The sequence below is a fragment of the Cottoperca gobio genome, chromosome 1, assembly GCF_900634415.1.
Source record: "Cottoperca gobio chromosome 1, fCotGob3.1, whole genome shotgun sequence".
NCBI classification, from domain to species: Eukaryota; Metazoa; Chordata; class Actinopteri; order Perciformes; family Bovichtidae; genus Cottoperca; species Cottoperca gobio.
The window spans coordinates 21,596,967-21,624,931 of record NC_041355.1 but is presented as its reverse complement, the minus strand read 5'-3'; the positions used below and the strand labels follow the sequence as shown (position 1 = coordinate 21,624,931).

Sequence of the window (27,965 nt, the reverse complement as noted above, 5' to 3'; positions counted from 1 at the left end):
TTGTTCGCATGTCTGCAGTATTATCCTATTCCTTTTGTTCTCTGTCCCTCCAGAGCTCCCACAGCAACATGTCTGTCAGGAGGAGGAGGTTCTCTCTGACCAGCAGCTCTGTGTTCAGGAGAGGAACTCCAGTCTGGACCAAGAGGACCCAGAGCCTCCACAGATTAAAGAGGAGCAGGAGGAACTCTGCACCAGTCAGGAGGGAGAGCAGCTTGTACTGAAGCAGGAGACTGATACCTTTATGTTGACTCCTACTGATGAGGAAAGTGACCACCAGCTCCTCTCTCACAACTCTCATGTAGCTGAGAGCCAAGATCAGAAAGAAGACAAGCATGGAGACTCAGGCTCAACTAATGCAGAGCTAAATCTACAGAATCAGCATCACGAAAGCATAAATCACAGAAACAATGTAGACAACCCTAACCTGTCAGAGATTCACTGTGATACTCACACAGGTAAGCAGCCTTTCAAATGTGACACATGTGGAAAAGACTTTCAGAATAAATCATCATTGAAGAGACATCTGAGAATCCACACAGGGGAGAAGCCGTATTCTTGCAAAACATGTGGCAAAGTTTTCAGAAATAATAGTCACTTGGTAATCCACATGAGAATCCACACAGGTGAGAAGCAATATTCTTGCAAAACATGTGGAAAAAGATTCACTCAGAATTCAGCATTGAACTATCATATAAGAGTCCACACAGGGGAGAAGATGTTTGCATGCAAAACATGTGGAAAATATTTCCTATATAATAGTCACTTGACACGCCACATGAAAATCCACACAGGAGAGAAGCCATATTCTTGCAAAACGTGTGAAAAAAAATTCCGATATAATAGTCATTTGACACGCCATATAAGAATCCACACAGGAGAGAAGCCATATTCTTGCAAAATGTGCGAAAAAAAATTCCACCGTAATAGTCACTTGAAAGGCCACATGAGAACACATGCAGGGGGAGAAGCTGCATCACTGCAGCACACAGGTTCCAGGGATTAAAGAAGAACAGGAGGAACTAAAAGGAGTGTGACACTCCTGACTTCAGGGTTATATTGTGCATCTGTTTTGGGTTATTTGATTGCAATGGGATAGTGCTTGATCACCTGAATGTACAGGTAGGAATGCATGTGATGGAGGATATGGCTGGTCGGATGCTGGGCTTCAGAAGATCGCGCGTAATGCATACTGGTACATGCAGGCAGTCCCTGCACGGCTCCACGAGCAGGAGAACTCGGCTTTAGGATTCAGGGGGATCTATTGGCAGAAATGGAATATAGTATTCATAACTTTGTATTCTTTCGTCTATAATCACCTGAAACTAAGAATTGTTGTGTTTTCATTAGATTAATATGAGCCCTTCGTATCTACATGAGGAGCGTGTCCTCTTCCACTGAGACGGCCATGTTGCCTCTTCAGTATCACAGAACAGACGAACCAAACTGATTCTAGAAAGGGTCGTCTGTGTTTTTACGTTACCGGAAGTCACTGTAGCTTCTCTCAACGCTTGGAAAAGGATGTGAGCGGAGGAGTATTCAGTTAGTTGCACCTGCAACCTCACCGCTAGATTCCACTAAATCCTACACACTGGACCTTTAAGGGGAACGTTAATGTTGTAACTGACAATGATGAACAAACTGTTAACCAAGATGAATGTTACTGCATTGCATGGAACTTTTTAATTGAACAATGATGACACTGAGCATGGATGATTGTAGCAACACTGTTTATTTAATTTGTTATACTGCTGCACATTGTTTGAAGACTGACTGACAGAACATACAGTGCATCTGGAATGTATTCATAACCCTTCACTTTTTCCACATTTTGTTATGTTACAGCCTTATTCCAAAATGGATAAAAATTCTCTCAACATTCTACACACAATACTGCACAAAGTGAAAAAGGTTTTTTTAGAATGTTTTGCAAATGTATTAAACAAAATAAAAATAAAATATCACATGTACATAAGTATTCACTCCCTTTGCTGTGACACTTGAAATGAAGCTCAGGAGCATCCAATCTCTATCATTGTTGAGATGATCCTACACCTTTGGAGTCCACCTGTGGTAAATGAAATTGATTAGACATGATTTGTAAAGACACACACCTGTCTATATAAGGTCCCACAGTTTACAATGTATTTTTGTGCAAAAACCAAACCAGGAGGTCAAAGGAATTGCCTGTGGAGCTCAGAGGTAGGATTGCGTCGAGGCACAGAGCTGGGGTTGGCTACAAAACAATTTCTGCTGCATTAAAGGTTCCCAAGAACACAGTGGCCTCCATCATTCTGACAGTTTGGAACAACTAAGACTTCCTAGAACTGGCTTCCCGTCACAAATTGAGCAATCGGGGAGAAGGGCCTTGGTAAGAGAGGTGATCAAGAACCCGATGGTCACTCTGACCAAGCTCCAGAGATCCTCTGTGGAGATAGGAGAACCTTCCAGAAGGACAACCATCACTACAGCACTCCATGGATCTGTGCTGTATGGCAGAGTGGCCAGACAGAAGCCACTGCTCAGTGCAAAACACATGAAAGCCGCTTGGAGGACTCAGACTGTGAGAAACAAGAATCTCTGGTCTGATGAAACTAAGATTGAACAGTTTGGCCTCAATTCTAAACGTCACATCTGGAAGAAACCATGCACTGCTTATCACCTGTGCAATACCGTCCCAACGGTGAAGCATGGTGGTGGCAGCATCATGCTGTGTTTTATTTTTTCAGTGGCAGGGACTGGGAGACTAGTCAGGGTCGACAGAAAGCTGAATGGAGCAAAGTACAGGGAGATCCTGCATGAAAACCTGCTCCAGAGCGCTCTGGATATTTTTTATTTAATTCATTTTGGAATTAGGCTGTAACATAATTAAATGTGAAAAAAGTGTATGAATTCTTTCCATATGCACTGTATTGCTGGAAAGGCCAGAAAATATAGAGGCTTAAGAGAACGTATTCATATCACACATGTTTGTTACCAAGGTAGAAAGGTGCATCACATTTTACAGTTTGTAAATAATGAACGTGAGTATACATTGTCTTGAAGAGATGCTGTCAAGTAATTTCTTTCTAAATGCTACAAACATATTGTGATAAAAAAAAAAAAGAATGTATACCAGGATGTTGCCGTTCAATAATATTTTGTTTTTTCAGTTTTAATTTTTTTATAAATGCCTTTGTATGAACATGGAGATAATGGTATGTGTTGTATTTCATGACAAGTAATTACAACAAATTAATTAAAGATCTCCTTTATATATTTCAGTTCTCTTGTATTTCAGTTATTTTATACGTAGAAATACGCAATCAAAGAAGTTACAACTACACGGACCATGTAAGTACTGGCTGCATATTTACAGTATATCTCAAAAGTGAGTACACCCTTTAGATTTTTGCAAATATTCTGTTATATCCTTTCAGGGGATAACATTATCCTACTGAAACTTTGATATAACTTAAAGTAGTCAGTGTGCTGCTTGAATAACAGTATAGATTTATTGTCCTTTGAAAATTACTCAGTACACAGCTGTTAATGTCTAAACAGCTGGCAACAAAAGTGAGTACACCCCATAGTGAACATGTCTAAATTGTGCCCAAAGTGTCAATATTTTGTGTGACCACCATTGTTATCTAGCACTGCTTTAACCCTCCTGGGCATGGAATTCACCAGAGCTGCACAGGTTGCTTCTGGAATCTTCTTCCACTCCTCCACGACGACATCACGGAGCGCACGGATGTTGGACACCTTGCACTCCTCCACCTTCCTCTTGAGGATGCCCCACATGTGCTCAATTGGGTTTAGGTCTGGAGACATACTTGGCCAGTCCATCACCTTAACCTTCAGCTTCTTCAGCAAGGCCGTTGTCATCTTGGAGGTGTGTTTAGGGTCATTATCATGTTGGAAAACTGCCCTACGGCCCAGTTTCCGAAGAGAGGGGATCATGCTCTGCTGCAGGATGTCACAGTATATATTGGAATTCATGTGTCCCTCAATGAAATGCAGCTCCCCAGTGCCGGCAGCACTCATGCAGCCCCAGACCATGATGTTGCCACCACCATGCTTGACTGTAGGCAAAACACATTTGTCTTGGTACTCCTCACCAGGGTGCCGCCACACACGCCGGACACCATCTGACCCAAACAGGTTTATTTTGGTCTCATCAGACCACAGGACATGGTTCCAGTAACTCATGTTCTTGGATTCATTGTCTTCAGCAAACTGTTTGCGGGCTTTCTTATGCATCGGTTTCAGAAGGGGCTTCTGTCTGGGGCGACGGCCATACAAACCGATTTGATGCAGTGTGCGGCGTATGGTCTGGGCACTGACAGGCTGACATCCCACTTCTGCAACCTCTGCAGCAATGCTGGAAGCACTCGCACGTCTATTTTTGGAAACCAACCTCTGGATATGACGCTGAGCACGTGGACTCAACTTCTTTGGTCGACCCTGGCGAGGCCTGTTCCGAGTGGAACCTGTCCTCGAAAACCGCTGTATGATCTTAGCCACTGTGCTGCAACTCATTTTCATGGTGTTGGCAATCTTCTTATAGCCAAGGCCATCTTTGTGAAGCGCAATAATCCTTTTTTTCAGCCGCTCAGAGAGTTCCTTGCCATGAGGTGCCATGTTGTCCAGCATTCAGAGAGAATTGTGCCCAAAACACCAAATTTAACAGCCCTGCTTATCATTTACACCTGAATCCTTGTAACACTAACGAGTCACATGACACCAGGGCGGGAAAACAACATCATTGGGCACAATTAGGACATGTTCACTATGGGGTGTACTCACTTTTGTTGCCAGCTGTTTAGACATTAACAGCTGTGTACTGAGTAATTTTCAAAGGACAATAAATCTATACTGTTATTCAAGCAGCACACTGACTACTTTAAGTTATATCAAAGTTTCAGTAGGATAATGTTATCCCCTGAAAGGATATAACAGAATATTTGCAAAAATCTAAAGGGTGTACTCACTTTTGAGATATACTGTATGTACAGAGAAATGAGCTAAAATGGTCATTTAGCTTCACCAGCAACAGCATGCTGATGGACCAGCATTTACATTACATTACATTACAGTTCATTTAGCTGATGCTTTTGTCCAAAGCGACGTACAAAAAGTGCAAACAATCATGGAGATGCAACTCCGAACAGCAAGAATCTTGTAAGTACAATAGCTTCAAATAGGTACAATCGTATAAGTGAACACTATCTTCAAATAAGCCAGTTTGAAGTGCAACATACAGAAACAATAGAATACAAATTCAACTATTAGCTATAAATAAGCCAAACCAATATAAGTGCAACATACAAAGAACAGTTATTTTGTTTTCTTCATTCGCCGAGGTGCAGTCGAAACAGGTGAGTTTTCAGTCTGCGACGGAAGGTGTGAAGAGTGTCTGCTGTCCTGACATCAATGGGGAGGTCGTTCCACCATTTTGGAGCCAGGATAGCAAACAGGCGGGTTTTGTTTTTAGGGAAATCTGGGTCCCACTCGTAGTGAGGGAGTGGCGAGCCGATTGGGCGACACAGAGCGAATTGAACGCGCTGGGGTGTATGGTTCGACCATGACCTGGATGTAGGAAGGGGCTGATCCATTCACAGCACGGTAGGCCAGTACCAGAGTCTTGAAGCAGATTTGGGCCGCCACTGATAGTCAGTGAAGGGAGCGGAGAAGCGGTATAGTGTGGGAGAACTTGGGTAGATTCAAGACCAGTCGGGGTGCTGCATTCTGGATGAGCTGCAGAGGTCGAATGGCACATGCAGGCAGTCCAGCGAGGAGGGAGTTGCAGTAGTGAAGGCGTGAGATGACAAGAGCCTAAACAAGAACCTGCGTGGCCTTCTAAGTCAGTAGGGGACGTATCCTCCTGATGTTGTACAGAGTGTATCTGCAGAAGCGAGTTGTTGCAGCGATGCAGCGTCACACCCAGATTCCTTGCAGTCAGAGTCGGGGAAACAACAGAGGTGCTGATGTTAATGGTAAGGTCTTGGATGAGAGAGCCCTTACCTGGAAGGAAAAGGCGCTCGGTCTTGTCAAGGTTGAGTTTCAAGTGATGTGCGGCCATCCACCGAGAGATATCAGCCAGACAAGCCAAGATCCGTGCCTCCACCTGGGTTTCAGATCTGGGAAAAGACAGAATCGGTTGAGTGTCATCTGCGTAGCTGTGGTAGGAGAAACCGTGAGAGTGAATGACAGAGCCAATTGAGTTGGTGTACAGTGAAAAGAGGAGAGGCCCCAGGACAGAGCCCTGAGGTACGCCGGTGGTGAGTTGACAGGGGTCCGACAGAGCCCCTCTCCAATTTACCCTGTAGGTGCGATCCTTTAGGTAGGATGCGAGCAGGGAGAGAGCAAAGCCTGAGACTCCCAGTTCTTGGAGGGTGTGGAGGAGGATCTGGTGGTTCACTGTGTCAAACGCAGCAGAAAGGTCCAGAAGGATGACAACAGATGAGAGGGAGTCTGCTCTAGCAGCGTGGCGTTCCTCAGTGACAGCGAGGAGGGCAGTCTCAGTTGAGTGGCCCGCCTTGAAACCAGATTGGTGCGGATCAAGAAGATTGTTCTGGTTTCTTTAAGAGAGGGTTCACTCTTGCCTCTTTAATATTGTTAGGAAAGCAACCAGATGTTAAGGAGATGGGTGATAAAAGGAAGGAGGTCAGGAGCAATAGACTGGAGAAGGTGAGAGGGGATAGGGTCCAGAGGGCAGGTGGTAAGACGGGCAGAGGTAATGAGAGATAGAACTTCATTCGAAGATAGAGTGGAGAAAGAAGTAAGAGTGGGGGGAAGTAATGTGGATGGTGAACAAATGATGTTAGTCGGCAAGTCGAAAAAAAAAAAAGACCGTATGTCATCTATCTTTTTTACAAAGTAGTTGACAAAGTGTAACGGTAGGAGGGAAGAAGGAGGTGGGGGACTGGGATCATCATTAATGGGAACTAGCTGGTAGACCAGCACCTGCTAGAGAGAGGCTTTCTAGCCCTCTCAGAGCGTATATTGAATTAATACTTTTTATTAGAGAATGGGATGAGAGGTGGGGATGAACGTTAAAAAAAAAATTTTATTAGATAAGAGAATTCAATTTTCAATCTGGTATAAGGCTGTAATGCAACATTTTGGATGCAAACCGCCTTTGAAAAAAATAACAAGGAAGAAGACATCCAAAATTACATCTGCTGTAGAAAAAGTGGGAGAATGAGAATTCAAACCATCAATTGAAAAATCACATTCCATTCTAAGGCACTCCTTTGAGACCATGTATGCCTTTCTCCAGCTGATTATCGGTGTAGTCTCTGGAATCTCCGCCCTCTGGGGTGCAAACCGTTGTCGGATTATACTGATATCCAAGTCAAAGTGACGCAATATCCATATCCAATAAGACTTTTATCCACTTGCTTATTTCTTACTGGTGACAGAAATCTGGCTCGCGCCACTTGTTGAACTCTGTCCCAATGGTTGTAACTTTTTTAACACTCCTAGACCCTATGGGTATATAATGGTTATTTATAAATAAAGAAAAATAATATTTATTAATAAATATTATAATATGTATAGTACATGTACATATTGCACAGTTGGTGTACGCCTGGTGTTACTCTTTTTATCCCTTTTTATCTGAAATTTGGTGGTGAACTTGATAACACTTGGTTCTATGTTTCTATTGTGTATTTCAGCTCGGGACTACCAGCTATACCCATCTTCAGACATCTTTTTCAACAACAAACTTCAGGCGGAGTGTATTTTCTTCAAATTCAGTATATTCAGACCACTATTACTCAGTGCCAGAAGCACTTGGAGTGATTCTTCACTGCTTTGCAAGAACAATACGAGAGTTATCTTTTGAATGAGACCAAAATCATGCAGCTGGTGCAAATGGTTGAAGAGCAGCTTTCAATTTACTTTGGGTATGTCGTTTGTAGGTATTTTCGGATAAATTCGCCCACTTCCTAAGAGGCTAAGGAGCCCAGTAGGGATGTGTGGGAAAAATATTCTTAATAGCACCACAAAGTCAGGATCAAAATCAAATAAGTATTTGAGTCTATATTCTTGCAAGAAGGAGCTTGAGTTTATACATACAAAGGATGATCAAACTCACACACACAAGTTGTAATGCTGTCGTGTTGCTCAGAGGAGTGACCATCAGGATGTCAAACGTGTTGCTAAGGGGCCCAGTCGGGACGGCAACAAAAAGTATTAAATAATTGCTAAGGAGCCCATAGAGGACGGCAGCACCAACTCGAGTGTGTAAATATTGCATGTACAAAAGCGTTGATATAGTAGTGCTGTAAATAATTTGCTTGCAATCTTAAATACAAAAACTTTTATGATCTAAAATCTGTTCCTCGTTAGCATAGTGGTCAGTTTTTCCGCCTTTGATGGATGGCCAGCCGTGTATAGGTGTACAAGACAGTTTCTTGGCCAAAAGCCCTTCAAAAAAGAGACGGTTTGAATCCAACCTTACCCAAACAAACTTCTCATATTTGATTCTCAATATTTTGTTACAGCATGTGTGCATAATGAAAAACAATTACATTTAACATCTTAAATGTTTAAAGAAGTTTAATCACAGATTTTGGACAAATCATGTGTAACTAATTAATCTTTTAGGATGATAATTTAAGAATTTATGGTTTAAAGGTTAGACATCAATGCTACTTTTATTTGCTGGGTATGGTAATAGTTGCATTGAACTTAATAGTATAATAATAATAATAATAATAATAATAATAATAATAATAATAATAATAATAATAATAATAATAATTAGTAAGATATTATAGTTTATTTTTATAGCAGTTATACTTCACATAAAAGCAAAGAATTGAGAAACATCCTTTATATAATAATGCATGTAAAATATACTAATTTCCAAATAATATGCCAGTTTTACTCATATTAGGAACAACAAAAGATGTGTATTGTACAGATGTGTAAGGTTACAAGCTGAGCAAATGAGAATAAATGTTTGATTATTTAATTTTCCATCAATATTGAAACTGAATAACTTTAGTTTTCTTTGGCCAAAACAGACAAATACTGATTGAAAAATAAATGAAAATAATTGTTATTCTACAATTGGAAATATCAATATCATATAGGAGGCATGGCCATCAGCCCTGCTCTCCCAGATATGCCTCCAGATGTCTTCGGCCCTGGCTTCACAGCCGACAGTATAGGTACTCCCTCAAGTCCTCAATTTCCTAGAAGCTCCTGGCATAGTACAGAAATGACAGCAGGTTGTCTTTGCTTGGTCCTTGGGGGTTGAAAGCCACTTGAACAGTTTCCCGTTGTACTTATCGAACTGCAGCACATACTCCCCCATCACATCCAGTCGGTCCGACACATCCTCTCCCCGCTGAAGGACCACCGTGAGAGCAGTATTCCTCACAAGCTCATGTCTCTGAGGGGGAGACTTGTCCTGAAGCGAATGATTGTTTTTAATCCTCATGGCCTCATCTGAGGGGTCCTGCCGCAGGTGGTCGGATGAACCCTTCCTGAATGACACTGCCATCCTTCCTGGGCAAAAGTTGATGGTCTTCTTCATTATCTCCTGTGCACAGAAAAACACAATGTAAAATGATATAATAATAACTACAAATGTAATCACATTGTTATATCAGTATTCATTAAAAAAAAAATTGTTCCTGTCACGGCCATGCCTCCAGTCATTTCTAGTCTCTCTAGTCTCTCTAGTCTCAGTCTCTCTAGTCTCTCGACTCTCAGTCTCTCTAGACTCTCTAGTCTCTCTAGTTTAAGTCTCGCTAGTCTCTGTCTCTCTCGTCTCTCTAGTCTCAGTCTCTATAGTCTCTCTAGTCTCAGTCTCTCCAGTCTCTCTACTCTCTCTACTCTGTGTCTCTCTCGTCTCTCATTCGTCTTAGTCTCTCTCGTCTCTCTAGTCTCAGTTTCTCTCGTCTGTCTAGTCTCAGTCACTCTCGTCTCTAGTCTCAGTCTCTCTCGTCTCTCGTCTCTCGTCTCTCGTCTCTCGTCTCTCGTCTCTCTTGTCTCTCTCTTGTCTCTCTCATCTCTCGTCTTTCTCGTCTCTCTTATCTCAGACTCTCTCGTCTCTGTCGTCTCTCTAGTCTCTCTAGTCTCAGTCTCTCTAGTCTCAGTCTCCCTGGTCTCTCTAGTCTCAGTCTCTCTCGTCTCTCTAGTCTCAGTCTCTCCAGTCTCAGTCTCTCTAGTCTCAGTCTCTCTTGTCTCTCTAGTCTCAGTCTCTCCAGTCTCTCTACTCTCTCTACTCTCTGTCTCTCTCGTCTCTCATTCGTCTTAGTCTCTCTCGTCTCTCTAGTCTCAGTTTCTCTCGTCTGTCTAGTCTCAGTCACTCTCGTCTCTAGTCTCAGTCTCTCTCGTCTCTCGTCTCTCATCTCTCGTCTCTCGTCTCTCTCTTGTCTCAGTCTCTTTTGTCTCTCTCATCTCTCGTCTCTCTCGTCTCTCTTATCTCAGACTCTCTCGTCTCTCTCGTCTCTCTAGTCTCTCTAGTCTCTCTAGTCTCAGTCTCCCTGGTCTCTCTAGTCTCAGTCTCTCTCGTCTCTCTAGTCTCAGTCTCTCCAGTCTCAGTCTCTCTAGTCTCAGTCTCTCTCGTCTCTCTAGTCTCAGTCTCTCCAGTCTCTCTACTCTCTCTACTCTCTGTCTCTCTCGTCTCTCATTCGTCTTAGTCTCTCTCGTCTCTCTAGTCTCAGTTTCTCTCGTCTGTCTAGTCTCAGTCACTCTCGTCTCTAGTCTCAGTCTCTCTCGTCTCTCGTCTCTCATCTCTCGTCTCTCGTCTCTCGTCTCTCTCTTGTCTCAGTCTCTTTTGTCTCTCTCATCTCTCGTCTCTCTCGTCTCTCTTATCTCAGACTCTCTCGTCTCTCTCGTCTCTCTAGTCTCTCTAGTCTCTCTAGTCTCAGTCTCTTTGGTCTCAGTCTCTTTTGTCTCTCTCGTCTCTCTCATCTCTCTCGTCTCTCTCGTCTCTCTCGTCTCTCTAGTCTCTCTAGTCTCAGTCTCTTTGGTTTCAGTCTCTTTTGTCTCTCTCGTCTTTCTCGTCTGTCTAATCTCAGTCACTCTCGTCTCTAGTCTCAGTCTCTCTCGTCTCTCGTCTCTCGTCTCTCTAGTCGCAGTCTCTCTCATCTCTCTAGTATCAATCACTCTCGTCTCTAGTCTCAATCTCTCTCGTCTCTCTCTCGTCTCAGTCTCTCTCATCTCTCTACTCTCAATAACTCTCGTCTCTAGTCTCAGTCTCTCTCGTCTCTCTCTCGTCTCTCTCGTCTCTCTCGTCTCTCTCGTCTCTCATATCTCAGTCTCTTTCGTCTCTCTCGTCTTTCTCGTCTCTCTTGTCTCAGTCTCTCTAGTCTCTCTAGTCTCTCTAGTCTCAGTCTCTCTAGTCTCAGTCTCTCTAGTCTCAGTCTCTCTAGTCTCAGTCTCTCCAGTCTCAGTCTCTCTAGTCTTAGTCTCTCTAGTCTCAGTCTCTATAGTCTCTATAGTCTCTCTAGTCTCAGTCTCTCTAGTCTCTCTAGTCTCAGTCTCTTTCGTCTCTCTCGTCTCTCTCGTCTCTCATATCTCAGTCTCTTTAATCTCTCTCGTCTTTCTCGTCTCTCTCGTCTCAGTCTCTCTAGTCTCTCTAGTCTCTCTAGTCTCTCTAGTCTCAGTCTCTCTAGTCTCAGTCTCTCTAGTCTCAGTCTCTTTCGTCTCTCTAGTCTCAGTCTCTCCAGTCTCAGTCTCTCTAGTCTTAGTCTCTCTAGTCTCTCTAGTATCAGTCTCTATAGTCTCTATAGTCTCTCTAGTCTCAGTCTCTGTAGTCTCTCTAGTCTCAGTCTCTCTCGTCTGTCTCTCGTCTCAGTGTCTCTCGTCTCTCTCGTCTCTCTCTCGTCTCAGTCTCTCTCATCTCTCTCATCTCTCGTCTCTCTTATTTTAGACTCTCTCGTCTCTCTCGCCTCTCTCTCTCGTCTCAGTCTCTCTCGTCTTTCTAGTCTCAGTCTCTCTAGTCTTAGTCTCTATAGTCTCTCTAGTCTCAGTCTCTCTAGTCTCAGTCTCCCTGGTCTCTCTCGTCTCAGTCTCTCCAGTCTCAGTCTCTCTAGTCTCAGTCTCTCTCGTGTCTCTTTCGTCTCAGTGTGTCTCGTCTCTCTCATCTCTCTCTCGTCTCTCTCTCGTCTCAATCTCTCTCGTCTCTCTCTCGTCTCTCTCATCTCTCGTCTCTCTTATCTCAGACTCTCTCGTCTCTCTCGTCTCTCTAGTCTCAGTCTCTTTCGTCTCAGTCTCTTTTATCTCTCTCGTCTCTCTAGTCTCAGTCTCTCTAGTCTCAGTCTCTCTCGTCTCTCTAGTCTCAGTCTCTCCAGTCTCAGTCTCTCTAGTCTTAGTCTCTCTAGTCTCTCTAGTCTCAGTCTCTATAGTCTCTATAGTCTCTCTAGTCTCAGTCTCTATAGTCTCTCTAGTCTCAGTCTCTCTCGTCTGTCTCTCGTCTCAGTGTCTCTCGTCTCTCTCGTGTCTCTCTCTCATCTCTCTCGTCTCTCTCATCTCTCGTCTCTCTTATCTCAGACTCTCTCGTCTCTCTAGTCTCAGTCTCTTTCGTCTCAGTCTCTTTTATCTCTCGTCTCTCTCTCTCGTCTCTCTCATCTCTCTCGTCTCTCTAGTCTCAGTCTCTTGCGTCTCTAGTCTCAGTTACTGTCGTCTCAGTCTCTTTCGTCTCTTTCATCTCTCTCGTCTTTCTCTGTCTCTCTCTCGTCTCTCTCGTCTCCCTCGTCTCAGTCTGTCTTGTCTCTCTCGTCTCTCTCTCGTAGCTTTCTCGTCTCAGTCTTTCTTGTCTCTCTAGTCTCAGTCTCTCTCATCTCCCTAGTCTCAGTCTCTCTCGTCTCTCTCTCGTCTCTCTCATCTCTCGTCTCTCTTATCTCAAACTCTCTCGTCTCTCTAGTCTCAGTCTCTTTTATCTCTCTCGTCTCTCTCTCTCTCGTGTCTCTCTTGTCTCAGTCCCTCTCGTCTCTCTCTCGTCTCAGTCTCTCTCGTCTCTCTCGTCTTTCTCATCTCTCTAGTCTCAGTCTCTCACATCTCTCTAGTCTCAGTCTCTCTCTCTCTCTCTCTCGTCTCTCACTCATCTCTCTCTCGTCTCTCGTGTCTCTCTTGTCTCAGTCCCTCTCGTCTCTCTCTCGTCTCAGTCTCTCTCGTCTCTCTATTCTCTCTAGTCTCTCTAGTCTCAGTCTCTCTAGTCTCAGTCTCCCTGGTCTCTCTAGTCTCAGTCTCTCTCGTCTCTCTAGTCTCAGTCTCTCCAGTCTCAGTCTCTCTAGTCTCAGTCTCTCTCGTCTCTCTAGTCTCAGTCTCTCCAGTCTCTCTACTCTCTCTACTCTCTGTCTCTCTCGTCTCTCATTCGTCTTAGTCTCTCTCGTCTCTCTAGTCTCAGTTTCTCTCGTCTGTCTAGTCTCAGTCACTCTCGTCTCTAGTCTCAGTCTCTCTCGTCTCTCGTCTCTCATCTCTCGTCTCTCGTCTCTCTCTTGTCTCAGTCTCTTTTGTCTCTCTCATCTCTCGTCTCTCTCGTCTCTCTTATCTCAGACTCTCTCGTCTCTCTCGTCTCTCTAGTCTCTCTAGTCTCTCTAGTCTCAGTCTCTTTGGTCTCAGTCTCTTTTGTCTCTCTCGTCTCTCTCATCTCTCTCGTCTCTCTCGTCTCTCTCGTCTCTCTAGTCTCAGTCTCTTTGGTCTCAGTCTCTTTTGTCTCTCTCGTCTTTCTCGTCTGTCTAATCTCAGTCACTCTCGTCTCTAGTCTCAGTCTCTCTCGTCTCTCGTCTCTCGTCTCTCGTCTCTCTAGTCGCAGTCTCTCTCATCTCTCTAGTATCAATCACTCTCGTCTCTAGTCTCAATCTCTCTCGTCTCTCTCCAGTCTCAGTCTCTCTAGTCTCAGTCTCTCTCGTCTCTCTAGTCTCAGTCTCTCCAGTCTCTCTACTCTCTCTACTCTCTGTCTCTCTCGTCTCTCATTCGTCTTAGTCTCTCTCGTCTCTCTAGTCTCAGTTTCTCTCGTCTGTCTAGTCTCAGTCACTCTCGTCTCTAGTCTCAGTCTCTCTCGTCTCTCGTCTCTCATCTCTCGTCTCTCGTCTCTCTCTTGTCTCAGTCTCTTTTGTCTCTCTCATCTCTCGTCTCTCTCGTCTCTCTTATCTCAGACTCTCTCGTCTCTCTCGTCTCTCTAGTCTCTCTAGTCTCTCTAGTCTCAGTCTCTTTGGTCTCAGTCTCTTTTGTCTCTCTCGTCTCTCTCGTCTCTCTCATCTCTCTCGTCTCTCTCGTCTCTCTAGTCTCTCTAGTCTCAGTCTCTTTGGTCTCAGTCTCTTTTGTCTCTCTCATCTTTCTCGTCTGTTTAATCTCAGTCACTCTCGTCTCTAGTCTCAGTCTCTCTCTTCTCTCGTCTCTCGTCTCTCGTCTCTCTAGTCGCAGTCTCTCTCATCTCTCTAGTATCAATCACTCTCGTCTCTAGTCTCAATCTCTCTCGTCTCTCTCTCGTCTCAGTCTCTCTCATCTCTCTACTCTCAATAACTCTCGTCTCTAGTCTCAGTCTCTCTCGTCTCTCTCTCGTCTCTCTCGTCTCTCTCGTCTCTCATATCTCAGTCTCTCATATCTCAGTCTCTTTCGTCTCTCTCGTCTTTCTCATCTCTCTTGTCTCAGTCTCTCTAGTCTCTCTAGTCTCTCTAGTCTCTCTAGTCTCAGTCTCTCTAGTCTCAGTCTCTCTCGTCTCTCTAGTCTCAGTCTCTCCAGTCTCTCTACTCTCTCTACTCTGTGTCTCTCTCGTCTCTCATTCGTCTTAGTCTCTCTCGTCTCTCTAGTCTCAGTTTCTCTCGTCTGTCTAGTCTCAGTCACTCTCGTCTCTAGTCTCAGTCTCTCTCGTCTCTCGTCTCTCGTCTCTCGTCTCTCGTCTCGTCTCTCTTGTCTCTCTCTTGTCTCTCTCATCTCTCGTCTTTCTCGTCTCTCTTATCTCAGACTCTCTCGTCTCTCTCGTCTTTCTAGTCTCTCTAGTCTCAGTCTCTCTAGTCTCAGTCTCCCTGGTCTCTCTAGTCTCAGTCTCTCTCGTCTCTCTAGTCTCAGTCTCTCCAGTCTCAGTCTCTCTAGTCTCAGTCTCTCTCGTCTCTCTAGTCTCAGTCTCTCCAGTCTCTCTACTCTCTCTACTCTCTGTCTCTCTCGTCTCTCATTCGTCTTAGTCTCTCTCGTCTCTCTAGTCTCAGTTTCTCTCGTCTGTCTAGTCTCAGTCACTCTCGTCTCTAGTCTCAGTCTCTCTCGTCTCTCGTCTCTCATCTCTCGTCTCTCATCTCTCTCTTGTCTCAGTCTCTTTTGTCTCTCTCATCTCTCGTCTCTCTCGTCTCTCTTATCTCAGACTCTCTCGTCTCTCTCGTCTCTCTAGTCTCTCTAGTCTCTCTAGTCTCAGTCTCTTTGGTCTCAGTCTCTTTTGTCTCTCTCGTCTCTCTCATCTCTCTCGTCTCTCTCGTCTCTCTCGTCTCTCTAGTCTCTCTAGTCTCAGTCTCTTTGGTCTCAGTCTCTTTTGTCTCTCTCGTCTTTCTCGTCTGTCTAATCTCAGTCACTCTCGTCTCTAGTCTCAGTCTCTCTCGTCTCTCGTCTCTCGTCTCTCTAGTCGCAGTCTCTCTCATCTCTCTAGTATCAATCACTCTCGTCTCTAGTCTCAATCTCTCTCGTCTCTCTCTCGTCTCAGTCTCTCTCATCTCTCTACTCTCAATAACTCTCGTCTCTAGTCTCAGTCTCTCTCGTCTCTCTCTCGTCTCTCTCGTCTCTCTCGTCTCTCTCGTCTCTCATATCTCAGTCTCTTTCGTCTCTCTCGTCTTTCTCGTCTCTCTTGTCTCAGTCTCTCTAGTCTCTCTAGTCTCTCTAGTCTCAGTCTCTCTAGTCTCAGTCTTTCTAGTCTCAGTCTCTCTAGTCTCAGTCTCTCCAGTCTCAGTCTCTCTAGTCTTAGTCTCTCTAGTCTCTCTAGTCTCAGTCTCTATAGTCTCTATAGTCTCTCTAGTCTCAGTCTCTCTAGTCTCTCTAGTCTCAGTTTCTCTCGTCTCTCTCGTCTCTCTCGTCTCTCTCGTCTCTCTCGTCTCTCTGGTCTCTCATATCTCAGTCTCTTTAATCTCTCTCGTCTTTCTCGTCTCTCTCGTCTCAGTCTCTCTAGTCTCTCTAGTCTCTCTAGTCTCTCTAGTCTCAGTCTCTCTAGTCTCAGTCTCTCTAGTCTCAGTCTCTTTCGTCTCTCTAGTCTCAGTCTCTCCAGTCTCAGTCTCTCTAGTCTTAGTCTCTCTAGTCTCTCTAGTATCAGTCTCTATAGTCTCTATAGTCTCTCTAGTCTCAGTCTCTGTAGTCTCTCTAGTCTCAGTCTCTCTCGTCTGTCTCTCGTCTCAGTGTCTCTCGTCTCTCTCGTCTCTCTCTCGTCTCAGTCTCTCTCATCTCTCTCATCTCTCGTCTCTCTTATTTTAGACTCTCTCGTCTCTCTCGCCTCTCTCTCTCGTCTCAGTCTCTCTCGTCTTTCTAGTCTCAGTCTCTCTAGTCTTAGTCTCTATAGTCTCTCTAGTCTCAGTCTCTCTAGTCTCAGTCTCCCTGGTCTCTCTCGTCTCAGTCTCTCCAGTCTCAGTCTCTCTAGTCTCAGTCTCTCTCGTGTCTCTTTCGTCTCAGTGTGTCTCGTCTCTCTCATCTCTCTCTCGTCTCTCTCTCGTCTCAATCTCTCTCGTTTCTCTCTCGTCTCTCTCATCTCTCGTCTCTCTTATCTCAGACTCTCTCGTCTCTCTCGTCTCTCTAGTCTCAGTCTCTTTCGTCTCAGTCTCTTTTATCTCTCTCGTCTCTCTAGTCTCAGTCTCTCTAGTCTCAGTCTCTCTAGTCTCAGTCTCTCTCGTCTCTCTAGTCTCAGTCTCTCCAGTCTCAGTCTCTCTAGTCTTAGTCTCTCTAGTCTCTCTAGTCTCAGTCTCTATAGTCTCTATAGTCTCTCTAGTCTCAGTCTCTATAGTCTCTCTAGTCTCAGTCTCTCTCGTCTGTCTCTCGTCTCAGTGTCTCTCGTCTCTCTCGTGTCTCTCTCTCATCTCTCTCGTCTCTCTCATCTCTCGTCTCTCTTATCTCAGACTCTCTCGTCTCTCTAGTCTCAGTCTCTTTCGTCTCAGTCTCTTTTATCTCTCGTCTCTCTCTCTCGTCTCTCTCATCTCTCTCGTCTCTCTAGTCTCAGTCTCTTGCGTCTCTAGTCTCAGTTACTGTCGTCTCAGTCTCTTTCGTCTCTTTCATCTCTCTCGTCTTTCTCTGTCTCTCTCTCGTCTCTCTCGTCTCCCTCGTCTCAGTCTGTCTTGTCTCTCTCGTCTCTCTCTCGTAGCTTTCTCGTCTCAGTCTTTCTTGTCTCTCTAGTCTCAGTCTCTCTCATCTCCCTAGTCTCAGTCTCTCTCGTCTCTCTCTCGTCTCTCTCATCTCTCGTCTCTCTTATCTCAAACTCTCTCGTCTCTCTAGTCTCAGTCTCTTTTATCTCTCTCGTCTCTCTCTCTCTCGTGTCTCTCTTGTCTCAGTCCCTCTCGTCTCTCTCTCGTCTCAGTCTCTCTCGTCTCTCTCGTCTTTCTCATCTCTCTAGTCTCAGTCTCTCACATCTCTCTAGTCTCAGTCTCTCTCTCTCTCTCTCTCGTCTCTCACTCGTCTCTCTCTCGTCTCTCGTGTCTCTCTTGTCTCAGTCCCTCTCGTCTCTCTCTCGTCTCAGTCTCTCTCGTCTCTCTATTCTCTCTAGTCTCTCTAGTCTCAGTCTCTCTAGTCTCAGTCTCCCTGGTCTCTCTAGTCTCAGTCTCTCTCGTCTCTCTAGTCTCAGTCTCTCCAGTCTCAGTCTCTCTAGTCTCAGTCTCTCTCGTCTCTCTAGTCTCAGTCTCTCCAGTCTCTCTACTCTCTCTACTCTCTGTCTCTCTCGTCTCTCATTCGTCTTAGTCTCTCTCGTCTCTCTAGTCTCAGTTTCTCTCGTCTGTCTAGTCTCAGTCACTCTCGTCTCTAGTCTCAGTCTCTCTCGTCTCTCGTCTCTCATCTCTCGTCTCTCGTCTCTCTCTTGTCTCAGTCTCTTTTGTCTCTCTCATCTCTCGTCTCTCTCGTCTCTCTTATCTCAGACTCTCTCGTCTCTCTCGTCTCTCTAGTCTCTCTAGTCTCAGTCTCTTTGGTCTCAGTCTCTTTTGTCTCTCTCGTCTCTCTCATCTCTCTCGTCTCTCTCGTCTCTCTCGTCTCTCTAGTCTCTCTAGTCTCAGTCTCTTTGGTCTCAGTCTCTTTTGTCTCTCTCGTCTTTCTCGTCTGTCTAATCTCAGTCACTCTCGTCTCTAGTCTCAGTCTCTCTCGTCTCTCGTCTCTCGTCTCTCGTCTCTCTAGTCGCAGTCTCTCTCATCTCTCTAGTATCAATCACTCTCGTCTCTAGTCTCAATCTCTCTCGTCTCTCTCTCGTCTCAGTCTCTCTCATCTCTCTACTCTCAATAACTCTCGTCTCTAGTCTCAGTCTCTCTCGTCTCTCTCTCGTCTCTCTCGTCTCTCTCGTCTCTCATATCTCAGTCTCTCATATCTCAGTCTCTTTCGTCTCTCTCGTCTTTCTCGTCTCTCTTGTCTCAGTCTCTCTAGTCTCTCTAGTCTCTCTAGTCTCAGTCTCTCTAGTCTCAGTCTCTCTCGTCTCTCTAGTCTCAGTCTCTCCAGTCTCAGTCTCTCTAGTCTTAGTCTCTCTAGTCTCTCTAGTCTCAGTCTCTATAGTCTCTATAGTCTCTCTAGTCTCAGTCTCTCTAGTCTCTCTAGTCTCAGTCTCTCTCGTCTCTCTCGTCTCTCTCGTCTCTCTCGTCTCTCTCGTCTCTCATATCTCAGTCTCTTTAATCTCTCTCGTCTTTCTCGTCTCTCTCGTCTCAGTCTCTCTAGTCTCTCTAGTCTCTCTAGTCTCTCTAGTCTCAGTCTCTCTAGTCTCAGTCTCTCGTCTCTCTCGTCTCTCTAGTCTCAGTCTCTTTCGTCTCAGTCTCTTTTATCTCTCGTCTCTCTCTCTCGTCTCTCTCATCTCTCTCGTCTCTCTAGTCTCAGTCTCTTGCGTCTCTAGTCTCAGTTACTGTCGTCTCTCTCTCGTCTCTCTCGTCTCACTCGTCTCTCTCGTCTCTCATATCTCAGTCTCTTTCGTCTCTCTCGTCTTTCTCGTCTCTCTTGTCTCAGTCTCTCTAGTCTCTCTAGTCTCTCTAGTCTCAGTCTCTCTAGTCTCAGTCTCTCTAGTCTCAGTCTCTCTCGTCTCTCTAGTCTCAGTCTCTCCAGTCTCAGTCTCTCTAGTCTCAGTCTCTCTCGTCTCTCTAGTCTCAGTCTCTCCAGTCTCAGTCTCTCTAGTCTTAGTCTGTCTAGTCTCTCTAGTCTCAGACTCTATAGTCTCTATAGTCTCTCTAGTCTCAGTCTCTATAGTCTCTCTAGTCTCAGTCTCTCTCGTCTGTCTCTCGTCTCAGTGTCTCTCGTCTCTCTCGTGTCTCTCTCTCATCTCTCTCGTCTCTCTCATCTCTCGTCTCTCTTATCTCAGACTCTCTCGTCTCTCTCGTCTCTCTAGTCTCAGTCTCTTTCGTCTCAGTCTCTTTTATCTCTCGTCTCTCTCTCGTCTCTCTCATCTCTCTCGTCTCTCTAGTCTCAGTGTCTTGCGTCTCTAGTCTCAGTTACTGTCGTCTCAGTCTCTTTCGTCTCTTTCATCTCTCTCGTCTTTCTCTGTCTCTCTCTCGTCTCTCTCGTCTCCCTCGTCTCAGTCTGTCTTGTCTCTCTCGTCTCTCTCTCGTAGCTTTCTCGTCTCAGTCTTTCTTGTCTCTCTAGTCTCAGTCTCTCTCATCTCCCTAGTCTCAGTCTCTCTCGTCTCTCTCTCGTCTCTTTCATCTCTCGTCTCTCTTATCTCAAACTCTCTCGTCTCTCTAGTCTCAGTCTCTTTTATCTCTCTCGTCTCTCTCTCTCTCGTGTCTCTCTTGTCTCAGTCCCTCTCGTCTCTCTCTCGTCTCAGTCTCTCTCGTCTCTCTCGTCTTTCTCATCTCTCTAGTCTCAGTCTCTCACATCTCTCTAGTCTCAGTCTCTCTCTCTCTCTCTCTCTCTCTCGTCTCTCCCTCGTCTCTCTCTCGTCTCTCGTGTCTCTCTCTCTCGTTTCGTCTCTCTCTCGTCTCAGTCTCTCTCGTCTCTTTCGTCTTTCTCTATCTCTCTCTCTCTCTCGTCTTGCTCGTCTCAGTCTCTCTCATCTCTCTCTCGTCTCAGTCTCTCTCGTGTGACTAGTCTCAGTCTCTCTCTCTCTCTCTTGTCTCTCTGTCGTCTTAGTCTCTCTCATCTCTCTCGTCTTTTTGTCGTCTCAGTCTCTCTCATCTCTCGTGTCTTTTCTCTCTTATCTCAGACTCTCTCATCTCTCGCGTCTTTCTAGTCTCAGACTCTTTCGTCTCAGTCTCTTTTGTATCTCTCATCTTTCTCGTCTCTGTCACTCTCGTCTCTGTCACTCTTGTCTCTCTCTCTCTCTCTCTCTCTCTCTCTCTCTCTCTGTCTCTTGTCTTGTTCGTCTCAGTCCCTCTCGTCTCTCTCTCGTCTCAGTCTCTCTCGTCTCTCTCGTCTCAGTCTCTCTCGTGTCTCTCTTGTCACTCTCCTCTCTCTCTCTTGTCTTTCGCTCTCTCGTTTCGTCTCTCTCTCGTCTTAGTCTCTCTTATCTCTCTCGTCTCTCTCGTCTTTTTCTCGTCTCAGTCTCTCTCATCTTTCGTGTCTCTTCTCTCTTATCTCAGACTCTCTCGTCGCTTGCGTATTTCTAGTCTCAGACTCTTTCGTCTAAGTCTCTTTTTTCTCTCTCAACTTTCTCGTCTTTCTCTCTCTCTCTCTCTCCCTCTCTCTCGTCTTGCTCGTCTCAGTCTCTCTCATCTTTCTCTCGTCTCAGTCTCTCTCGTCTCTCTATTCTCAGACTCTCTCGTATCTCTAGTCTCAGTCTCTCTAGTCTCTCTCGTCTTTCTCGCCTTTCTCGTCTCTCTCGTCTCTCTCGTCTCTTTCGTCTCTCTCGTCTCTCTCGTCTCTCTCGTCTCTCTCTCATCGCTCTCTCGTCTCAGTCTTTCTCATCTCTCTAGTCTCAGTCTTTCTCGTCTCTGTAGTCTCAGTCTTAGTCTCAATCTCTTTCTCTCTCTCTCTCTCTCTCTCTCTCTCTCTCGCTCTGTCTCTCTCTCGGTGCATGCTGGGAGTTTGGTTGTGTGAGTGAGACGCTGAGCAGGTGCTAATTCGATACTTTCTTTTTCTTACTTTATTTAATAATGGGTTTTGATTTAACTTAGTTCATTGGTGACAGTTTGATTTAGTTTACTTTTTGGTGCGTTTGGGTGGATAGTCGGGGTGCTCTTGGGTGTTTTTCTCCTGCCGGTGTTCGGCCGGCCGGCGTCTGACGTCATGGCAAATGGAGACTATACCAAGCTAACGAGGAAGCACGGGATCAAAATATCAGCCGGCTTCCCGTGTAGCGTTGAAGAGATCGGGTTAGCTGTGGGAGACAAGGTCGGACATGGCAGTGTGAAGTCTCTGGCGCGGATGAACGGGGCTGTTGTCATCTTCCTGGACCAGGTGGAGCGGGTGCACCGCGTCATCGAGACAGGTATTACGGTGAGCGGAGTGTTTGTGCAGGTGATGCCACTCACTCTGCCCGCAACCAAAGTGGTAATATCTAATGTCCCTCCGTTCATAACCGATGAGTTTCTCAGCAGAGAACTATCCAGACACGGGAAAGTTGTTTCCCCGGTAAAAAAGATTCTGTCTGGATGTAAGTCTCAGTTGCTGAAGCACGTAGTGTCTCACCGAAGACAGCTGTATATGATACTGAATAACCGAGATGCGGAGCTCAACATCCGCTTCCACGTTAAGTAGATGATTATGAATACGTGTTATTTGCAACTTCATCGGTTATGAAATGTTTTGGTTGCGGGGAGGAGGGGACACACCGCGAGAGCCTGTCCGAAGCGCGGGGGTCCAGCTCCGCCTGATCCTGGAGGAGCGGCTGCTGCTCCCCCGGCGGGGGGCTCTTCGCCGAGAGAGGCCGCGGCTTCGGAGGAGGGCTCTCCGCTGGGGCGGCCGGTGGCCGCTCCACGCGCCGCGCCAGGACGCGCAGCTGCTGTGTCCAGCTTTGTACACGGGATAGGTGGTGTTAATTCACTTGGTGTGGTGGAAAAAAATGGGGAAAAAAAACAAAAAAAACAGGGAGAGGAAGTGCAGGGGGTGTCAGGTGGTATGGGAGGAGAAGAGGTAGAGGAGATAGGTGGCTGTAGAAGGAGATGGGTGGTGTGGAAGAGGTAGGTGGTACAGAGGAGGTTGGAGAGATGAGAGTAGAAGATTTAAAGGAGGTAAGTGAGGTAGCAAAAGAGGGGGGGGTGCAGAGGAGGGTGAGTGAAGTAGGAGTAGAAGAGGTAAAGGAGGCAAGTGAGGCAGAGGAGGTGAGTGAGGTAAGGGCAGAAGAGGAAAAGGAAGCGGGCGATGTAGTTGAGGAAATGGGTGGTGTAGAAGGAGAGAGGACAGAAAAAATACAGATTCCGTGGAGTGAGCAGGTAGAAAAGGCAGAGATGGAGGAGGTTAAAAAAACAAAACCTGCCACAAAACGGAAAAAGACAAGTCAGAGTGCATCCAGTGATGCCAAGAACAGTAAAGTCGGGGAGGAAGGACAGACAGGCAGGAAGCAGGGGACAGGCAGAAGACAGTTTTAGTGAAGAGGAGGTGTGTGTCAGACAGCAGCGACATCCCTGGTTTCCCTGGTCCAACACACAAAAAACCAACACGGAGTAAAAGTGGAGGATTATTTTCCGGATTTACTCGTTTTTATTAGCTCAAGCAGATTCCATATGAGCCAAAAAGAGTCTGGCCTCATTGAGCAGGAGGTTTATAGATTAAAAAAACTGGTGCTTAAAGTAAAAAAACAAATAAACAGTGATGATGGGGGTCTTAATTAATTTATTTGTTTTTATTTTTTCTTATTTTAACATGTCGGCCATGGATACTTTTAAAGTGGGTGTTTTAAATGTGAACGGAGCCAGAGTTTTTAAAAAAAGGACACAAATTTATGAAACTGCAAAATTAAAACACATTGATGTCCTTTTTTTACAGGAGACGCACAGCGACGGCTCTAACGAGATAGACTGGAGGAGGGAGTGGGAAGGGGAAGTCATTTTAAGCCACAACACATCTCTTAGTGGAGGAGTGGGCTTCCTCTTCTCCAAATCTTTTACTCCAGTCTCACTGGAGGTCGAGCATTTTATCAAATGCTTTTTTAGATCGGAACCACGCAGAGCCGCATCCAGCGTCCCAGCATGTTCTGAGGCAGCTGGTCCGCTCTCATGGTCTGGTGGATGTATGGCGGAGGATGAACGCAGAGGCTAAACAATACACATGGTCCCATTGCAGAGGGAATAGGATTTCCTCTGCCAGGTTAGATCGTATTTATTGTTTTAAACATCATTTTAACATTTTTAAAATGTGTAATATTATACCTGTTGGTTTTACAGATCACTCTTTGCTTTTATGTAATGTTTTTATAAGAAATGTGTTGCCAAGAAGCGCATACTGGCACTTTAACTCAGTTTTAACATTTGATAAAAATTTTAGAGAAGCTTTTATTTATTTCTGGAGTGTTTTTAGGCAGAGGAAGAGTGATTTTAACAGTCTTAGGCAGTGGTGGGACCATGGTAAGACTGAAATTAAAATGCTTTGTCAGCAGCACACCCTCAATGTCACACATGACATCACCAGATCTATGAAAGACCTGGAGGGTGATATAGTGGAACTAGAACAAATAAGTGAGTCCACAGGAGATCGAGGATATATTGAAATCCTCAAAGTAAAAAAAATGGCATTAGCCGACCTGCTAGACGTTAAAGTCCAGGGCGCACTGGTCCGGTCCCGGTTCCAAAACGCCACCGAAATGGATGCTCCATCCAGTTTCTTCTTCGGCCTGGAGAAGAAGAACGGACAGAAGAGGGTAATCCACTCACTGCTCTCAGTCACAGGGCAAGAGATAACGGAACCAAGCCAGATCAGAACACGGGCTGTGAGTTTTTATTCCTCCCTATACTCGAGTGAGTACGAGGGGGAGGAAACGTTTTTAGAGGGGTTTTTAGGGGGACTACCTCAGGTAGCAGAACAAACCAACTCACAGCTGGAGGGGCCGTTGACCACACGGGAGCTACAGGCTGCTCTGCAAAAAATGCAAGGACGGCGGGCTCCCGGCATCGACGGCCTCACTGTTGAGTTTTTTAAAGCATATTGGGACATTTTAGCAACAGATCTTTTAGATGTTTTTAACGAGAGTCTGGCCTCTGGTTCCATGCCGATGTCCTGCCGCAGGGCCGTGATAACGCTCCTGCCCAAGAAAGGAAACCTGCAGGACATCGGAAACTGGCGCCCTGTGTCTTTGCTGTGTGTGGATTACAAGCTTCTGTCCAAAGCTCTGGCCACCAGGCTGGGGGGGGCTATGGAGCAGGTCATCCACCGGGACCAGACCTACTGTGTGCCCGGCAGGTCCATGGTAGACAATGTCTACCTAATTCGAGATGTTTTGGAGGTCTCCAGCTCATTGGGCTTTGATACTGGTCTGATTTCTCTAGACCAGGAAAAGGCTTTTGACCGCGTTGAACACAACTTCCTCTGGAAAGTAATGGAGAAGTTTGGGTTCAGCGCTGGTTTCATAGGCAAGATCAAGGTGTTGTACAGTGAAGTTGAGAGTGTGCTGAAGTTTAATGGTACTCTGTGTGCTCCTTTTAGAGTGTGTAGAGGGGTCCGGCAGGGCTGTGCTCTGTCGGGGATGCTCTATGCGCTCTCCCTGGAACCTCTCCTCTGCAAAATACGCTCCAGCCTACAAGGTCTGGTTTTACCTGGTTTTAATAGCAGATTTGTTTTATCCGCATACGCAGATGATATTATTGTTTTTATTAAAAGCCAGAGAGATGCGGACATTTTAACAGACATAGTAGATAGTTTTAGTGTAACATCGGCGGCGAAGGTAAATTGGAAGAAAAGTGAGGCCCTCGCTGTCGGGGAGTGGCGTGGCGGTCTCCCAGTTCTTCCCCAGAGCCTCACCTGGAGAACTGACGGCCTGAAATATCTCGGAGTATTTGTAGGAAAAGAAATTATTGTCCAGAAGAACTGGGAGAACGTCACAGAAAAGATTCAGGGAAAGCTTTCCAAGTGGAAGTGGCTGCTCCCTCAGATGTCTTTTAAAGGTAGGGTTTTGGTTTTAAACAACCTTGTAGCATCCCAATTGTGGCACCGTCTGACCTGTGTAGACCCTCCCTCTGGCCTTTTAGCAAAACTGCAGAAAGAAATGGTAGATTTTTTTTGGGATGGTCTACACTGGGTGCCACAGGGGGTGCTGTTTTTATCCAGAGAGGAGGGGGGACAGGGCCTTGTCCACCTGGCCAGCCGAACAGCCACTTTTAGACTTCAGTTTTTACAAAAATATCTTACCGGCCCGGCTGATTTGGTGTGGAGAGATGTGACCAGCTGCATTCTCAGACGTGTAAATAACCTGGGGCTGGATGCTGCTCTGTTTTTAACTGATTCTAATTTTTTTAAGTTAAATGGGCTGCCTCCATTTTATCAGGGTGTTTTTAAGTCTTGGGCCCTTTTTAATCATAAAAGGTGTCCAATGTCGGACTCTCTGCACTGGTTGTTGAAGGAGCCTTTAATTTACAGAGCCAGGCTGGACGTCAGCAGCAGCAGCACACCCAGCCTGATGGTGGCGCTCTGCAGGTCCAGAACCCTGTGCCTGCAGCAACTGGTGGATGCAGTGGGGCCGGCGCTGAGTGATGCCCGAGCCCTGGGCTTGCTGCTGGGTCTGACCTCCGTTCGAGTGGCTGAGAGGATTCTGGAGCTGTGGAGCCAGAGGCTATCGGGGAAGGAGAAGAGAATAATAAAAGACTACAGTGACGGGAAGGCTTCTCCAGACCCAGCAGACCCTTTTCCAGAGATCAACCTGAGCCCAGGGCTGGGAGAACTGACCGGTCCCCTGCTCAAGGTCATTAACCCGGCAGGACTGACGCTGCACAGAGCCGACAAAAAGACTCTATATATGAACTGTGTCAAAAGCATCCACAAGAAAGGCCTGTGCAGCAGACCCTCCACTGTGTGGAGCAACAGACTGGGTTCAGGAAGTGGACCAAGCCCACAGTGGGGGTCTTTTTACAAACCTCCCCTCAAAAAGCGGACAGCCGACCTCCAGTGGAGGATTTTACATGGTGCCGTCGCTTGTAACGCTTTTATCGCCGTTATTAATCCCGCTGTTTTTAACAAATGCCCTTTCTGCAACCTACGTGAGACTGTATTCCATGTTTTTACTGAGTGTAAGAGACTCACAGAGTTTTTCTCTCTTTTAACATTGGTTTTTAGTCTTTTTAACGTAGTTTTTACCGAGAGTGTTTTTATCATGGGAGCTGCCTACAAAAAAGACAACAAAGAAAAGTGGCAGCTCCTAAATTTCCTCTCGGGAGAGGCAAAAATGGCCATATACATTAGCAGGAAAAACAGAGTAGAGAACAGAGAGGGGCAGGAGGCCAAGACAGTGTGGCTGTGCAATATCAGGGCAAGACTCTGGCTCGATTTTAGGTTTCACAAACATACCGGGGATCTCGACACTTTTAAAGAACGTTGGTGTTTTAAAAATATTATCTGCAGTGTGAACAATGAATGTTTACACTTTGCACAGGTTTTTATTGGATAATTTTTATATATTTATAGAGTTGTTATTTATAAATGTATATTTTTTGATATGATAATATGATTTTTCGTTACACTTTATGAGTAAACTGTTTGTTTTAAGAATATGTAAATAAAGTGTTTTTGAAAAATCAAAAAAAAATCTCTCTCGTTTCGTCTCTCTCTCGTCTTAGTCCCTCTCTCGTCTTAGTCTCTCTCGTCTCTCTCGTCTTTTTCTCGTCTCAGTCTCTCTCATCTTTCGTGTCTCTTCTCTCTTATCTCAGACTCTCTCGTCGCTCGCGTATTTCTAGTCTCAGACTCTTTCGTCTCAGTCTCTTTTTTCTCTCTCAACTTTCTCGTCTTTCTCTCTCTCTCTCTCTCTCTCGTCTTGCTCGTCTCAGTCTCTCTCATCTCTCTCTCGTCTCAGTCTCTCTTATCTTTCGTGTCTCTTCTCTCTTATCTCAGACTCTATCGTCTCTCGCGTATTTCTAGTCTCAGACTCTTTCGTCTCGGTCTCTTTTGTCTCTCTCATCTTTCTCGTCTCTGTCACTCTCGTCTCTGTCACTCTTGTCTCTCTCTCTGTCTCTTGTCTTGTTCGTCTCAGTCCCTCTCGTCTCTCTCTCTCGTCTCAGTCTCTCTCGTCTCTCTCATCTCAGTCTCTCTCGTGTCTCTCTTGTCACTCTCCTCTCTCTCTCTTGTCTTTCTCTCTCTCGTTTCGTCTCTCTCTCGTCTTAGTCCCTCTCTCGTCTTAGTCTCTCTCGTCTCTCTCGTCTTTTTCTCGTCTCAGTCTCTCTCATCTTTCGTGTCTCTTCTCTCTTATCTCAGACTCTCTCGTCGCTCGCGTATTTCTAGTCTCAGACTCTTTCGTCTCAGTCTCTTTTTTCTCTCTCAACTTTCTCGTCTTTCTCTCTCTCTCTCTCTCTCTCTCTCTCGTCTTGCTCGTCTCAGTCTCTCTCATCTCTCTCTCGTCTCAGTCTCTCTTATCTTTCGTGTCTCTTCTCTCTTATCTCAGACTCTATCGTCTCTCGCGTATTTCTAGTCTCAGACTTTTTCGTCTCAGTCTCGTTTTTCTCTCTCCCCTCTCTGGTCTCAGTCTCTCTCGTCTCTCTCGTCTCTCTCATTTCATTTTCTCTCTCGTCTCTCTCATCTCTCATCTCTCGTCTCTCTCGTCTCTCTCATCTCAGTCTTTCTCATCTCTCTAGTCTCAGTCTTTCTCCTCTCTCTAGTCACAGTCTCAGTCTCAATCTCTGTCTCTCTCTCTCTCCCTCTCTCTCTCTCCCTCTCTCTCTCTCTCTCTCTCTCGGTGCATGCTGGGAGTTTGGTTGTGTGAGTGAGACGCTGAGCAGGTGCTAATTCGATACTTTCTTTTTCTTACT

General features: G+C 45.7%; 1 protein-coding gene across 1 annotated transcript; it reads left to right on the top strand.

Moving 5' to 3' along the window:
- The first annotated feature begins 227 nt into the window (after positions 1 to 227).
- LOC115013856 (zinc finger protein 888-like) lies at positions 228 to 3,255 on the top strand. The gene has a single exon (XM_029440396.1). The coding sequence runs from the start codon at positions 242 to 244 to the stop codon at positions 1,001 to 1,003; it is 762 nt and encodes a 253-aa protein (XP_029296256.1). The 5' UTR covers positions 228 to 241; the 3' UTR covers positions 1,004 to 3,255.
- The last annotated feature ends 24,710 nt before the right edge of the window (positions 3,256 to 27,965 follow it).

What these genes read in the sequence shown, in the direction of transcription:
- LOC115013856 (XM_029440396.1), top strand. Translation starts at nt 242, where the DNA reads ATGTTGACTCCTACTGATGAGGAAAGTGACCACCAGCTCCTCTCTCAC.